The 17,328-nt window shown below is 44.3% G+C and overlaps 1 protein-coding gene across 5 annotated transcripts in view; it reads right to left on the reverse strand.

Annotated features, from left to right (window-relative positions):
- RABGAP1 (RAB GTPase activating protein 1) overlaps positions 1–17,328 on the reverse strand; it is a 545,250-nt gene that overhangs the window by 462,775 nt on the left and 65,147 nt on the right. For all 5 annotated transcript variants that reach the window (XM_029610918.1, XM_029610917.1, XM_029610919.1 and 2 more), the window contains exons 3-4: positions 10,035–10,272; positions 9,255–9,459 (exon numbers count right to left, since the gene is read on the reverse strand). In XM_029610918.1, the coding sequence (XP_029466778.1) occupies positions 9,255–9,459; positions 10,035–10,272 (443 nt within the window). The remainder of the gene's footprint in view (positions 1–9,254; positions 9,460–10,034; positions 10,273–17,328) is intronic.

Below are 17,328 nucleotides of genomic sequence, written 5' to 3' on the forward strand. Positions count from 1 at the left end.
GGAGAGCAGGGCTCATCTGTAGAGGTAAGATTTCTTCTTAATTTGGATTTCTTTTGTAAAATTTACTCTTAACGCTATGCTAGCATGCATAGAGTCCCTAACTGCTATGGGGATGGAAAATACTGAAGAGCTGCACTTCCTGCAGGGGTATATGTACTAGGGTTGACGTCAGATTGAAATCTGATCCGTCTCCAACTGCTATCAGGAGTACACTATACCCATTGGTCCTGAGTCCATCTCTGCTACACGCTAGGAAATAAGTATTTTTTTACATTCTTGCTTAAAGTTTATTTAAAAATATTTTTTTACAGCACCCTCTGAGGTTTGGGTGGGTCACCGAAAAAATATATAATTTAAAATACAATAGTCAATAAACTAATAAATATTTAATCAGACAAACAATTGCCCAGATTTGGACTGTGGATGAGAATACACTCGACGAAGGGATCTAAGCATTAAATGCCTGCTTCAATAAGTCAATTTTTAGTGCTTACTTGAATTCTTTATGCTCTGTAATAGACCGGATTGTAGAAGGAATTCAATTCCAAGGAATGAAGCCAGCAATGGAAAGCCCTTTCATGTGTGGTGGTTAGCCATGTATGCCTTGCTGTAGGGACATCTAATAGCAATTGATTGGATGACAAATTTATAGTAGAGACATAAAAATGTAAAATTGATTAAATCTGTGGCGACAAGATGTTAAGTAAGTTGTGGACTGTGGTGCCATTTCTATGTTTTCTATGACTGGATAGGTAACCAATGAAGTGCCTGTAAGATTGGTGTGATATGATTGTGCAAGTTAGAACCAATAAGAAGCCGAGCAGCTGAGTTCTGTACCAGCTGCAGTGATCTGAGAATAGGCCCCTAAATTGCTGGTAAGAGGCCATGTGGGCACTGAGCACAGCTCCCTGAAAGACTTTCCTCCAAAGAGCATCCAGGGTCCTGGAATCCTTCTCCGGGAGCACTGAGGAATGGATTCTAGTCCTCTTGGCCCTCATGAAAGCGGACTCAGCCACCACAGGCTGGTGCAGTAAAAGCCTTTTTTTTTTAATCCAGGAGCCTTGTGAACAAGATAAATCACAACTGCCTTTTTGTTTATAGGAGCCACAGAGAGGGGAGTGAATTTCCTCACATTTTTATCTGTAATGCCATGATCTCTTTAGAAGGCTCCACAAACTGGAGGATATCCAGCATTTTGTTTCTGGTGTCATCCTCCTTTAGCAAAGGAAATGGAATGGCCTCTGCCATTCTTTTCACAAAGCTAGCAGAAGAAAGGTCCTTCAATAGGGACTTCCTACTTTCTCATAGAGAATAGAGGGAAGACCTGTTAATTCAATTCTTCCCTTCCTCTGATAGACTGGAGATCACCATCGATGCAGCTGCTATAGATGCTGATTTCCCTTCAGGAACTAGCATTGGTACCAATGCCAGTACAAGGCTGCCAGACAGTTGTAAGTAGCGACTGGACCTCGTTTTGTATCAACATCGACGCCCTTAATGCAGGGCCACCAATGCTTCACAATGACTTGTCCAAGGCCTGCTAGATCTTCTTTTCCAGCTCCGCTTCAAAGATTGCCAATACCAACACAGACTGCGAGACAGGAGGGATGGCCACATCCTCCTTGGAAATCAGAGGCGTATTAATGGCGGACACCTGGATCCCTGGGTACTGTCGTGGTTTCCAGGACTGCATCAAGAAAGAGTTCTCCTCTCTCTGGGACCATTTTGAGGGATTCATGGCTGCAGCCAGAATGACTCCACTCCTAGGATTGTGCACCAATAAAGACCGATGCTTCTTCACCTACACTTTATGCTAAGCATCGGAACTTAATGCCAGAAGCGAAGTGGCAGAACCCTTTTCCTTCTTCTTTCAGTGGAAAGAGGCAGACAATGATGCTCAATGTTGAGGGGGTTTGATGCCCACCCTCCAATCAATGTATTACCAGAGTCCAGTGCAGCTCCTGGGGCCATCAATGTTGAAGCCTCTAATTCCAATGGGCCAGTTATACGGTGCCTGAAATGTTTTTCCATAAGCATCAATGAAAGGAATAATGACAAAAAAGAAAAAAAAGCCATGGGGCCCTGTGACAAATTATTCCTGTCCAGATTAGGACTGGAAAAATCCTCAAAAACCAGTAGAGTGAAGTTCCACAACAGGAGGGGCTACAAGGAAAAGAAGAGACTGAAAAGGGCCTGCATGTAGACGCATGATATCATGTCAGCCTGCACATGCCCAGCAGGGCAGAGTCAAAGTTCTAGACACTTTGACATAAAAGTTCCAGGCCAACTTGTTTGTCTTCAGAGAAAGCAAAATTGCTTACCTTGTAATAGGTGTTATCCCAGGACAGCAGGATGTAGTCCTCACATATGGGTGACATCACTGGACGGAGCCCCTATCACGGAAAACTTTCTGTCAAAGTTTCTAGAAACATTTGACTGGCACACTGAGCATGCCATGATCCCTCGAGCCACAGGGGTCTCCTTTCAGTCTCATGTATAGAAATAAGCGTTAGCAAAAATAAAATAATAAAATGTATCAGACCCAACTCCGCAGGGTGGTGGGTGGGTTTTGTGAGGGCTACATCCTGCTGTCCTGGGATAACACCTATTACAAGGTAAGCAATTTTGCTTTATCCCAGGACAAGCAGGTTGCTAGTCCTCACATATGGGTGATTAGCAAGCTACAGGCTGAGTCATTTTATAGTGGACCAACACTGAAGTACTGTTGGAAAAAATTGAGGCAGCCTAAAATCACAGCAGGTTGGATGTAGAAGGAGTTGGGATTATGCTGGAAACAAGTTCTTTTAAGACAAATTGACCGTAGGCTGAATCTTGTCATCCTTCTTTGTCCAAACAGTAATGAGCTGAAAAGGTGTGAAGAGAACTCCATGTTGCAGCTTTACATATGTCAGCTATTGGCACTGAACGATAGTGTGCTACTGAGGTTGACATTGCTCTTACTGAGTGTGCCTTTACTCACCCTTGGAGAGGAAGGCCTGGTTTTTCATAGCAGAACTCTTTACAATCTGCAATCCAGTTGGAGAGAGTTTGTTTGCCCACTGCTTTACCCAGTTTGTTTTTATCAAAAGAAACAAAGAGTTGAGTGGATTTCCTATGGACTGCAGTGCAATCTAGGTAATATGCAAGTGCATTCTTATAGTCCAAGGTGTGCAGAACCTTCTCACCTTGGTGAGAGTGAGGCCTGGGGAAGAATGTGGGCAAGACTATGGACTGATACAAGTGGAATTCCGTAACTACCTTGGTAAGGAATTTTGGGTGTGTACGGAGTACCACTCAGTCATGTAGGAATTTTGAATAGGGTGAGTATGTGGCAAGTGCTTGTAACTCACTAACCTTTCTAGCAGATGTAATGGCTACTAGGAAGAGAGATTGCCATTTAAGAAATTTAATATCGCAGGAATCCATGGGTTCAAAAGGAGAACGCATGAGCCTTGTTAGTACCACATTAAGGTCCCATTCTGTGACTGGTGGCTGTAACGGGGGTTTAAGGTGAATTAAACCTCTCATAAATCTACTGACAAGGGGTTGCACTGATATCGGTGCATCCCCTATTGTATGATGGCAAGCTGAGATAGCACTTAGATGTACCCTTACTGATGAGGTCTGGAGACCAGAATCTGAAAGATGCCAGAGATAGTCTAACAAAGATGTTATGGGGCAGGAAAAGAGGTCAATACTTTTCTGTGCATATGACGTGGTGAATCTTTTCCACTTCGAACTATAGTTTTTTCATGTGGAAGGCTTACGTGAAGCTACAAGCACTTGAGAGACATTAGTTGAAAGATTGAGTGGTTGCAACATCAAGCTTTCAACATCCAGGCTGTTAGAGATAGGGATTGAAGGTTGGGATGGCGCAACCTGCCCTGATCCCTAGTTATGAGAGTGGGAACTGTACCCAGGTGAATCGGGTTCCTAATCGAGAGGTCCAGAAGCATGGGGAACCACATTTGTCGAGGCCAATACGGGGCTATGAGTATAAAGAATCCCTTGTCCTGTTGTAGCTTTACTAGAGTCTTGGTTATTAGCGGTATCGGGGGATACGCATATAGAAGATGACCTGAATACCAGGGGCGAGCAAAAGCGTACCTGGTTAACTGGTTTGTCTGTTTGTGCAGAGAGCAGAATCTGTCCCACTTTGTGATTCAGTTCGGATGCAAAGACGTCTATCGCTGGTTGACCCCAATGTTGAAATATCCTGGTCGCTACTAAGGGATTCAGGGACCACAAGTGATGTTGGAATTGATGACTGACAAGGTCTGCTACTAAGTTGTGAATTCCTGCCAGATAAGTGGCCCGGAGAAACATGGAATGTGTCAGGGCCCAGTCCCAAATCTGTGCGGCTTCTTGACAAAGGAGATACGAGCCCGTACCTCCTGTTTGTTCAGGTACAAACATGGCAATTGTGTTGTCCGTTTGTATCAGAACAGTTTTGTGTGTAAGGCAGTCCTTGAACGCATGTAGAGCATAACGTATAGCTCGAAGCTCCAGGAAATTGATTTGAAATGTTGCTTCGAGTTTTGTCCAAGTACCTTGAGTTTGGAGATTGTCTGTGTGAGCTCCCCAACCTAAGGTGGATGCATCCATAGTTAAAGTCACTTGTGGAACTGGTTGTTGGAAGGGTAGGCCTTTGTGCAAGTTGTTCTTGGTCGCCCACCAGAGGAGAGATGAATGTAGTTGGTGGGTTATTTGAACTGGAGATGACAGTGGTTAAATGGCTTGAATCCACTGTGATCGTAATGTCAATTGGGTTATTCTCATGGCTAATCTGGCCATAGGAATGACGAACTGTGGAGGCCATGTGGCCGAGCACAGTTAGAAACTGATGTGCTGTTGCCTGCTTCTTTATGCGCAGAGAGTTTGCTAATGAGGAGAGTGTCTCCGCCCGGTCTTCCAGGAGGAAGGCTCTTGATATTATGGTGTTCAACTCTACTCCGATGAATTGCAGTAGGTGAGATGGGAAAAGGTGGGATTTTTGATAGTTGATGAGAAATCCCAACGAGTGGAGCAAGTTGATTGTGAGCCCGAGAGAGGTGAGAGCTCCTTGCTTTGACTGGCTTCTGATAAGCCAGTTGTCCAGGTAAGGAAAAACGTGTACACTTTCCTTACACAAATGAGCCGCTGCTACCGCTAGGCACTTTGTGAATACTTGGGGCGCTGAGGCAAGTCCGAATGGCAGAACCCAGTATTGGAAGTGCTGATGACCCACCAGGAAACGCAGAAACTTGCGATGAGAAGGGAATATTGGAATGTGAGCGTAAGCGTCTTGCAGATCCAGAGAACAGAGCCAGTCTCCTGTTTGAAGAAGGGGAAGCATGGTGCCTAAGGAGACCATTCTGAATTTCTCTCTCTGTAGAAATTTGTTGAGGTCTAGGATAGGACGTAGGCCTCCTGTTTTCTTTGGAATGAGGAAATAGCAAGAGTAGAATGCTCTGCCCTGCTGAGGTCGGGGAACTGGTTCCACGGCCCTGGTTCTCAGAAGGGTGGATAATTCTGCTTGCAGAAGAGTGGTATGATCCTTGTGTATCCAAAGAGACTTTGGTGGGGAGTCTTTTGGTACTGTGAGAAAATTCAGATGGTAACCTTGTGTTATAATTGATAGAACCCATTGATCTGTTATGATGGTTGACCAATGGGATTGAGAGAGAGAGACCCGACCTCCCACTGGTAACTCTGGGTTTGGGTTGGTGGAGTGGCTGCTGTCCTCTGGCTGGGTTTCAAAAGCCTGATGCCGGGCCTGTTGAGGAGGAGGCTTGAGACCTAGAAACTCTTGGTTGTCTAGGCTGGGTTCTTTGCACTGGTCTGGACTCTCTACCACGGGGTGCTGGTGGATAGTACCTACGTGGTCTATAGTAGGGCTTCCTGGTGTCTTTTTGTGCTGTGTGACGTGTGGCAGATAAAGTATCTTGTAGGATAGCAGATAGTTGACACAGAGTTTCAATGTTCTTTCAGCTGGGCATCTGCATCTTGAACCCTTGTTCCAAAAAGGTTATCACCCACACAAGGTAGATCTACCAGCTTCTCTTGAACTTCAGGCCTGAGGTCAGAAGCTTTGAGCCAGGCCCAACGACATGCACTGATACCAGTTGCCGCTACCCGTGAAGAGGTCTCAAAACTGTCATAAGCAGCATGGACCTTGTGCTTGCCTGCTTCCAAACCTTTGTGAATGATGTCATTTACTGAGTCCTGATACTGTTGAGGCAAATTCTCAGATAGTTCTTGCATCTGTTTCCAGAGGTTGCGCTGATACTGCATCATATAAAGTTGATATGACGCTATCCTGGAAACAAGCATTGAGCCTTGAAAGACTTTTCTGCCTAGAGTGTCTAAAAACTTTTGTTCTTTGCCAGGAGGAGTTGATCAATGAGGGCGTATTCTCTTAGAATCCGCCCAGAAAAAAATCAACCACCACAGACTGGTGTGGAAGTTGGGCCCTCTGATAACCAGGGATGTGCTGCACCAGATAGGTGGTATCCATCCTTTTATTAACCGATGGTACTGAGCATGGGTGTTCCCACAGCCTGTGTTGCAGGTCTACTAGGACTTCATGTACTGGAATTGCTAGACCACAAACTGAAGAACCTCTAAGGTATTTTGTCTGGTATCTTCTTCTGACACTAGTTGAAATGGAATAGCGTCAGCCATCTCTTTTACAAATTGGTAAAAGATAAGTCCTCTAGGGGAGACTTTTTTCTATCTTCAGGTGGGGACGGCTCAGACAGGACATCCTCTGAAGATGTGTCGGTGTCTGTCTTCCCAAGAGTCCGATAGAGGGCGCCTTGGAGGAGAAACATGAGGAGGCATTGATGGCATCGGTGGCTTTTGTGGCGGCATCGATGGGGAAAAGAATGGTATCGGAGAGACCAGGATTCTCGGCCGAGAAAGTCCAGAGGGCCCCGGCTGGGGTTCGGAAGGCCCCGAGGCATCATCGTCACCGACTGGAATCAGAGTGATAGGCTGCACTGGAAGAGCTCCGATCAGGGCATCGAGCTTCGACATCAGTGGCTGGAATATTGAAAAGTCCGGTGCCGGCATCGGCATAGGCACCGGCACTGGCTCCAACGGTGTCGATGGACGAAGATCCTGGAGAGCTTCTCTCACTGCCTGGTGAGGTCAGCTGGTGAGGTCAGAGCAGCTATAGATAGTGGCAGAGAAGGCATCATCAGCACTTTCACAGGTCCCTGTGGTGGCTCAATGCCCGGCACCTTTGCAGGTGGGGAATGCCTCTGTGTAGTAGGCCTCGATGGCTCTGGAAGACACGACCTCTTTGGTGATGGCTCTCTCGACAATAGTAAGGCCTCTGGCGAAGTACATCAATGCCTATGAAGATGCTTTTATGTTCCATGGCTTTCTCAAGCTCGGATGTCGATTTCACCGATGCCGCGGACGGAGTCGATGATAGCTGGTCTCCAGAGCCATCCGTGCAACGTTTGCGAACGACTAATCTTTTTGACGCTCCAGAGACGACTGAGTCGACGTCGATGGTATAAGCTGTATATGGAAGAGATGTTCCATCTTCTCGTCGGGCCCTCCTGCCCTTGGCAGTCTTTTCAGCACATTGAGGGCAGGAAGAAACATCATGCGACTCTCCCAGGCACAGAACACACTCGACATGCGGGTCGGTGATAGACATTGTGCGAGGGCACTTCGGGCATTTTTTGAAGCCCCTGGTCATGATGAAGGCCAGACAGCCGTCGACAGCCTTCTGACCAAAAAATGATTTGAACCTGGATCGAAGTGGGAAAAATTTTGTACTCACCGGCCGGTGGTAGTAGGGAGACCCCTATGTAGGGGATGAACTGAGAGATATTTTAAACTTTTTTTCTCTCAAATGTTGTGAGGAAATTCACACAGGGCTCCTTCACCGTGATGCTAACTGCAGCGCGGAAAAACAAAGACAAGGGAGACCCCTGTGGCTCCAGGGATCATGGCATGCTGGGCATGCTCAGTGGGCTCAGTGTGCCAGTCAAAAGTTTCTAGAAACTTTGACAGAAAGTTTTCCGTGATAGGGCTCGTCCAGTGACGTCACCCATATCTGAGGACTAGCATTCTGCTTGTCCTGGGATAAAATTATTTCCATTTCCAAATAAAGTTAATACACTACTCATTTTTAATGTTATTTCTGCCATGTGTTTATCTTTTCCTTCTCACTGTTATTTACCACACTATCCTGAACAATGTGTTTAGTAAGCTCTTAAAGGATTTCCACGTATAAAAAAATATTCTGAAAATGCCCCCCTCCCCCACTCACAGCCCATCTGTGGGGAAAAGAGCCAGGAGCAAGGGCAAGATTATGGTGGGCCAGGAAAGTATAAGTGAGGGATTTCATTTTGAAATCCACTCACTCGCTTTGCCCCTTGCAGTTTACACAATCTACTTAGTGGCACATATCAGTTGGTTACAGGAGTTTAAAGCAAAAATAAAGGTCTAAATTGATTTTGCAAATTTCTACAAGAACAGAAGAACATGTTGAAATAAGAATTACAAACTGGATATTATCCTGGGAGACCAACTGCAATAGTTATAGACTCATGAAGGTTTTACAGAGTCCTTTTAAAGGTGGTAGCGTAAGCATTCAGTTGTAATCAGCCATATTAGGCACTTCTGCTCAGTTAACATGGGATTTCTTTTCCATCAAAGAATATACTGAAACAGCTAAACATTTGCTCTAGTGGATGAGACTGGATGGAATTTTCAAAAGCGTGACTTAAAAACTTCTCATAACTTTATTCATCAAGGAGTTCTTTCATATGTTTAACTTGAAAGAATATCTTTATTGAACAGCAAGCCCAAAAAGTCTGAAATATTAACATTTTAGGTGCTTTTTCGGGACTGCAGTGGGATATGAATCCAAATGGAAATAGAAAAATTAAAAAATGCCTTCCACTGCCCCCCCCCCCCCCCATCTACAGAGAATGGAAGACAAAAGCTTTACATATCATGCTTTACATATTTTATAGCCATTTGAAAAACAATTCTATAAAGAGCCCCAAGTTAAGGGTTGTATGGTGGAGAACTTACTAAATGAGCAATTCTAAACAGTTTGCTCTATTTTTACACAAGCACTCTTCCAATAGTAAATAGCAAAAAAGATAATTCTACAAAACTTCAATTTCTCGAACATAATTTTCTGAAGGCGGCAAAGTGGTCCTGCCTTATATAATTTTTAACAACTTATTTCATAAAATCAGTCTACAATTCTAACTTGGAAAAAAACGTGAAAATAATCTTTGTACCTCACAGTTCCTTCAGACACATTAGGCACTGAAAGTGTCACATCTAAAGAAATCTGACACTGGCTTCGTAAGATTGACATCATCCGCAGCGCTTCTACTTCACTCCTTGGAGCATTGACTGAAGCACACCCTAAGTAAGTAAGCTTACTAAAAACAACACTCTCTTCATCAGCCACAGGTGTAAAAGGACTCGATACATCACAATCTGCAAAAATGCAAAGGGATTGAGTTATTCAATTTATGTGTAGGTCCAAAAAATGTTTAAAACAGACAGACAAAAAATAATAATCCCTCTAAGGCAGTGGTTCCCAAACATGCTCTGGAGGACCCCCAGCCAGTCAGGTTTTCAGGCTATCTGCAATAAATATATACAACATAAATTTGCATGCAATGGAGGCAATACATGCAAATATCCCTCATGCATGTTCATTGCAGATAGCCTGAAAACCTGACTGGCTGGGGGTCCTCCAGGACTGGTTTGGGAATCACTACTCTAAGGTTCAACCTTTAGCAGTGCAATCAACATTACTGATTTAAATAAACATCATCTTTCATTCACATGCACTTTGTACAACCATATCTTCATGGTAAATCTGGCAGTCAGTCCCCTCTGTATGATTAAGAGAGAAAAACTTCCCATTATACTAGTTTCTACTGTTACACCTCTCATACTGCAAGTCAAATAAATGTAAACAAAATCAAATCAATAGACGCCCCCCTCAAAGTCCCAACAAGGTGACATTTCTCAGAAAGAAGTTGCTTAATAATCAGTGTCCTAACCTTCCTGTCCTGGTTTTACTGGCAAACTCATATCTTGTTTCTGAAGTCCTGCCACCGATCCTGGGTTAATGCTGGAAGATGCTGAGGAAGTCTGGTCAGTAGAAGAGCCTTCTTGGTCTCCATCAGTGGGTTCTCTTTCAGCATGCTCCCTGTCACTGTCCAGATCTTCTCCTGGTGGATCCATTAGAACATCTTCAAGTTCCTTCTGCAGTTGCTGTTCACTTCCGTTCCCTACAATCTACAAGTTATGACATATGTACAATCATAAGTACAGAAACAGATTGTCATTTTCTGCTCCAATAATGTATTAAAAATGGACTTGTGCAAGAAAACTTGACAGAAATAGGAAAAGCAAGTTTGCTTACTATAAATGGGATTCTTGGTAGACAGAATGAATTTATTTAACACTTTTATATACCGAAATTCATGTAGCAAATTACATATCAATTCATATCAAATTGAATTAGCTATGACACATGGGTGTTGTCATCCAACAGTACCAAAAGGACCTCTCTCTCTAGCTCAGTAAAGTTTTATCTCAGAGCATATCTGGGAGTTCCTGCACCCGTACTACCTCATGAGCACCTTAGTAGATTATAAAGTTTAATTTTCGCTAGGTGGTCCACTCTGTGGGGAAGTGGGTGGGTATTAAGCATGGCTAATTCATCCTGTTGTATCAGAGATCCCCGTTTATGATAAACATTCTCCCTCAACAAGCAGGGCTGAATTAGCCATGACACGTATTAGTCCCAAATTAAGGGTTGTGTGGTGGTGCACTTACTAAATAAGCAACCTGGATGCCCTGTGAAGAGTGGATTACAGGGTGAACAGGCTGTATAAAACTGTTTGCCCAAAGTCACTGTCCCTTCTAGAGAGACTGTCTGGACAATAACGGGATGTGAAGGTGTGAATTGATGACTAAATTACAGCTTTGCAAATGTCTGACTGAGAAGGCTTAGGTGAGCAACTGAGGTAGCCATGGCTCTTACTTGATGAGCCTTGACAGAGAATATGATCTGAAGGCCAGAAAGAACATAGCAATGAGCGATAGTCTGCTAGCCTGTTGGATAATGTGTTTGGTAACAGCCACGCCCAGTCTGCTGGGATCACAGGAGAGGAAACGTTGAGAAAACTGATGATGTGGTTGAGGTCTCCTGAAATAAGAGGCTAAAGCTCTCTTACAGTCCAGCAAATGGAAGGCCTTCTCCAATGTGTGTGCATGGTCTTGGAAAGAATGTGGGCAAAACAATAGCTTCATTCAAATGAAACAGAGAAATTATTTCAGGCAGAAACTTAGGATGAGTACAGAGTTCCACCCTATTGTGGAAAAACCGTTGGTATGAAGAGTAATAAACCAATGCTTGCAGCTCACTGACTTCTAGCCGAAATGATAACGACAAGAAATATTACTTTCCATGTATTTAATTTATTTATTTAGCATTTGTTTATATACCGAGGTACAGCTGACATAGCCTTCACTCCGGTTTACATTATAACAAACCAGTTACATTTAAATTCATAACAGTGTAACAGAGAAATGAATCAGAACATTAACTTAATAAAGACAATAAATATATTGAACAATACATTGAACAATAGATATGAGTGTAAGCAGCACTTGAAGTTGACGGTTGATACCGTTAATGAGAAGAAAACGTTTCTGCAAGACAGGACGAAAGACAGAAGGAGGGGATTGCTGACATAAAAAGAACGTGAAGGTGGATATGAAAAAGATTTATGTTCTGTTGTCATTGGGTGAGCAGCCATTGTAAGACTGTGAAAGTAGCCAGTCTAAGATCTTTTTTAAAAGATTTAAAGTTTTCTTGCGAATTGAGGTGTTGAGGTAGTGAGTTCCATAATTTTGGGCCTACGATAGAGATGGCTCTATTTCTAGTGGAGGATAATTTGGCTTGAGGTAATGAAGGGACATCCAGCTGAACTTTATATGTAGATCTTGTTGTACGTGAAGATTTATGTAGGTGTATAATATTGTCCAAGGCAGAGTAGTCAGCTTTGTGAATTGATTTGTGTAGGATTGTGAGTACTTTGTACTCTATTCTTTTTTTAACTGGTAGCCATTGTAAGTTGTGGAGTACTGGGGATATATGGTCGGCTTTTCTTTTACCAGACAGGACTCTGGCAGCTGCATTTTGGAGTAACTGCAGTGGTCTTAAGGTTGAATTAGGGAGGCCTATCAGAAGGGAGTTGCAGTAGTCCAAACTGGAGAAGATGAGGGCTTGAAGAACGGTTCTGAAATCCTGGGGATGAAGCAGCGGTTTTAGGTGTTTGAGTATTTGAATTTTGTAGAAGCCTTCTCTTGTTTTTGTTGTGATGTGCTTTTTAAAATTTAGCTCATTATCTAGCCAGAAACCCAGGTCTTTAACGTTGTCTTTGAGTTGAATTTGAATGTTGTCAAATTGGAAGGGAGGAGTGGAAGTTATACCAAAGTTTTTTCTTGTAGTTAGTATACATTCTGTTTTGCTCATATTTAAGCATAATTTTAGATTGTTCAGCAGATTTTGTTTTGCTTTTAGGTGTGAGGCTGCTTTTGACATTGTTTCTTCTAAAGACGAAGTAATGGGAATGAGTAGTTGTATGTCATCAGCATACATGTAGAAAATGATGTTAAGGCTTGTTAAAAGATGGCATAGAGGAAGAAGGTAGATATTAAAGAGAATAGGTGATAAAGCTGACCCTTGAGGAACTCCAGTATCCAGAGGGATGGCCTCAGATGAAAAGTTGTTGTAGGAAACTTTGAAAAATCTGTTTTTAAGGAAAGAGGAAAACCAGTTGAGGGTTTTTCCAGCGAGCCCGATGGATTCCAGGCTAAAAATAAGCCTTTTGTGGTCCACAGTGTCAAAGGCTGCTGACAAATCGAGGAGGATCAGAAGGTGATCTAGTTTGTTATCGAAGCCACTTAATAAGGTGTCAGAAAGATTGAGTAGAAGGGTTTCTGTACTGAGGTTTTTTCTAAAACCGTGTTGTGTGGGAAATAGAATTTTGTGGTCGTCCAGGTGTTCATTTAGTTGTTTCAGAATGTAAGAAACTTCAAGGAAGCCAAGTCCAGTGACTCAAAGGGAGATTTCATCAGAAGCACCAAGATGACATTGAAATACCCATGGCACCAGTGGCTTCATAACTGAGGTCTCATATCATAAGCCCTTCATGAACTTCAATACTGGTGAATGGATAGAAATCTGTCTTCCATCCACCTGAAAATGGTAAGCAGCAATGGAACTGAGAGGATCTTTGACAGATAATGTACTGAGGCCCAAAGAGGAAAGGGTGAAGTAGCAGCCTAGAGGTTAGATAGAGCAGGGGGCTGTGAATCAGTGAAGCTAGGGTTCAAATTGCTGCCACTCCTTGTGACCTTGGGCAAGTCACGTCACCCTCCAGTGCCTCTGAACTTAGACTGTGAGCCCTCTGGGGACCGGGAAATACACACAGTACCTCAATCTAATCCATTTGAAGTGCCTGAAGGCCAGAATATAAAGTAACTTATTGAAGCAGATCTTTTAGAGTACATGTGAATGGGTTTAGGGAGCCTGCTTAACACCAAGATGAGAAATGCTTCCATTTAAAGCCATGAACTCTTCTAGTAGACAGCATCCTGGCCAAAATCAAATGTCCTCAACCTCTTCAGATAGTGATAATGTGTAGACTATCATGCACTCAACATCCATGTTGGTGAGCTGACGAAAGGGAGAGGAGTTACTGTAGAACAGAAATGGATCACTGAACAGAATGACAGCATGACTGGGTAAAAGAACAAGACTTGTCTTAAGCCAAGCTGGAACAATGATAAAACGTGCCTTATCCTTTACTTTTTGCACTGTCCTCATCACCAAGTGAAGTAGAGGAAAAAGCAAGTTTGCTTACCGTAAACTGTGTTTCCGTAGATAGCAAGATGAATTAGCCATGCTGTCATGGGAACTGTCCATCAGGGCCAGGAGGCGGAGCTTCTTAGTAGAATACAGAGCTTTGCTCTGTGCGGCTGCGCGTGCCTTCCCGCGCAGAAAAACAGTCTCTCCTCAGTCTGTGATATAGCAGTTCTTGAATAACTTGTAGACTATCCAGGGAGGTGGGTTGGTCAGCATGGTTAATTCATCCTGCTATCTTCGGAAACACCGTTTACGGTAAGCAAACTTGCTTTTTCCCCATTGATAGCAGGGCTGAATTAGCCATGCTGTTATGGGAGTCCTAAGCTCCCGATCACGCTGTTACTGTTTTGATTGTGTTGGTTCTTTTTTCTTTTCTTTTTTTTTGCGTGATCCAATGTGTGGATAGTCAGTTGTACTCAGTTGGACATAGTTTGCAATACGACTCGTCCCAGCTTAGCATCTTCAGATGTCTGTTGGTCCAGACAGTATTGGGACGTAAACGTGTGTAACGAAGACCACGTCGCTGCCTTACAAATGTCTATGGGCGGTACCTGAGAGAGGTGTGCCAATGAGGTGGCCACTGCCCTTACTTGGTGCGCATTAGGGCGAGAAGTCAATATGTTAGGTTCCACTAGGTGTACCAAAATTGAATGCATTGGGCGATCCAGCTAGATATAGTCCTCTTTGTTACCGGAAGCCCAGGAGCATTCAGGTTGAAAGAAACATAATTGGGACACTCGAGTCTCCGAATGCATACGTCGTTTATAATACGCCAGGGCTCTCTTGCAGTCCAAGGTATGCAGTAACCGGTCCCTATCGTTCTGATGTGGTTTGGGAAAGAACATCGGTAACTCGATGGATTGGCTCAAGTGGAATTGGGTGACTACTTTTGGTAGGAAAGATGGGTGCATTCGCAGCACTACCTTGTTATGGAAGAATTGCAGGTATGGACTGTAGTGCACCAAAGCTTGGAGTTCACTGACTCTGCGCGCTGACGTTAGGGCAACGAGGAATACCATTTTCCATGTAAGATATTTGATGTGGGAATCTTCCATTGGTTCAAAGGGCGCCATCATCAATTGTTCCAGGACTAAGTTGAGATTCCACGGCACTGGAGGCTTTGAGATTGGAGGCCTTAGGTGAGTGAGGCCTTTCAGAAATCGTGAAATGAAAGGATGGACGGAGATCGGTTGCCCTCTATACGGGCGGTGATAAGCCGCTATTGCGCTGAGGTGTACTCGAATAGACGAGGTTGCGAGGCCCTGAACATATAAGGAGTGAAGATAATCTAGTAACTTCTCCGGTGAGCATTCCAAGGGATGTATTCCTTCAGATGAGCACCAGGTCGTGTATCTCTTCCATTTGAAGCTATAGTTCCGACGGGTAGAAGGTTTCCGTGAGGCAAGGAGAACAGCTTGCGCGGATAGTGATATTCCTTGTTCTGTCAAGAGGATCCACTCAATCTCCAAGCAGTCAAGTGTAGGGAGCTGTTCATGGGATGCAGCAGGATTCCCTCTTCTTGTGTCAAGAGATCTTCGCGGTCTGGTAGCAATAGTGGGTCTGCTACTGACAGATGTAGTAGATGAGTGTGCCACGGTTGTCGTGGCCACGCTGGTGCGATCAAGATTAATTGAGCTGCGTCTTTTGATGCTCTTCTGTAATGTTCTTGTGATGAGGGATATTGGAGGGAATGCATACATGAGAGGTTCCGTCCATGGTGGGAGGAACGCATCCTGCGTTGTTCGGGGTTGGCTGGGCCAAACTGAGCAAAAACGAGGGAGTCTCGCATTGAGTTCCGTCGCGAAGAGGTCTATGGTCGGCTGCCCCACTCTTCGAACAGAGTATCCACTACTTGTTGGTTGAGTGTCCATTCGTGAGGGTAAAATATTCGGCTGCGGCAGTCGGCCTGAGTGTTGATGTCTCCCAGTAGGTACGTCGCCTGCAGTTGTATGGAGTGACGTGCCACATGATTTAGTATTTGCAGGGTTTCTCTGCAAAGGGACCAAGAACCTGACCCTCCTTGCTTGTTGATGTAGAACATGGCCACTTGATTGTCTATGTAGACCATGACCCTTCGTCCCTTTAAGTGCGGAAGGAGTGTCTGGAGGGCGTTCTTTATCGCTCTGAGTTCCAAGAGATTGATCTGTAGGCATTGTTCCTGGGTGGACCATAGCCCTTAAGTTTGTAGTTGGTCCAAATGCGCCCCCCAGCCCTTGCAGGAGGCATCAGTTGTCAGTACTGCATTGTGAGGTAGTGTGGAGAACAGCGCCCTCTTTTTGAGATTCTTCTCCTTCAGCCTTCACTGTATATCCTGGAGCATTGCCAGAATCAAAGTCACTTGCATTGTTAATGGCTGTGAGTGCTGTTTCCACTTCCATTTTGAGTACCCATTGTAGACGGCGCATGTGTAGTCTTGTATTGGGAACGGTACAAATGGCTGCCGCCATTTATCCCAGGACGGTGAGAACCTGTCTCGCCGAAGGCTTCTTGAGTAATAGGGTGGCTCGAAAAAGACGATGCATCACGAGTCTCCGGTCCTGCGGTAGGAAAGCCCTGGTGCGGATGGTATTGAGACGCGCTCCAATGAATTGAAAGGATTGTGTCTGAGTCAGAATGGATTTTTGGTAGTTGACTACGATCCTCAAACTGTTCAAACAGTGAAAGTTCTGGTGGATGCAGTCGGTGAGAACCTGTGGTTCGGACGCCACTATGAGCCAGTCGTCCAGATATGGAAATATTTTGATGCTCTGTTGACGGAGATGTGCCAGCACCACTGCTATACATTTGGTGAAGACCCTGGGGGCTGCTGAAAGGCCAAAGGGTAGTACCTTGTATTGGTAATGTTGGTTCTGAAATTGGAAGGATAGGTACTGCCACGAAGAGTGGTGTATAGGAATGTGGGTATAAGCATCTTTCAAATCTATTGAACATATCCAGTCCTTGGGTTAAAGAAGTGGATATATAGTTTTGAGGGACACCATTTTGAATTTCTCTTTGACGAGGTGTTTGTTCAATTCCCAGAGGTCTAAGATTGGTCTCTGTCCTCCGGTTTTCTTGGGAATTAAGAAATACGGTGAGTATAATCCCTTGTTTCGAGCATGTGATGGAATCCGCCAGATTGCTTGCTGTTGGAGTAGGGATGCGATTTCCTGTTGCAATGGAGTCTGCTGCCTTAGAGCTCTGTTGGGCAGTAGATGTGGTAGACTGGGTTTGTTGTTGAAACGGAGTTGATATCCCTGTCTTACTATTTCTAGAACCCACAGATCCGTGGTGATGGCTTCCCAGCATGGTAGGCATAGGGTAATCCTGCCCGGCGGGTACAGTGGCAGTGATGATGGCGGCTGCACTAAAAAGAGGGGGTCGATTTTGCTGCAGTTTGCGGTTGTTGCGCCCCCGGTCGCTGTGGCCTTGGT

Source organism: Rhinatrema bivittatum, chromosome 8 (assembly GCF_901001135.1).
Source record: "Rhinatrema bivittatum chromosome 8, aRhiBiv1.1, whole genome shotgun sequence".
In the NCBI taxonomy this organism is placed as follows: Eukaryota; Metazoa; Chordata; class Amphibia; order Gymnophiona; family Rhinatrematidae; genus Rhinatrema; species Rhinatrema bivittatum.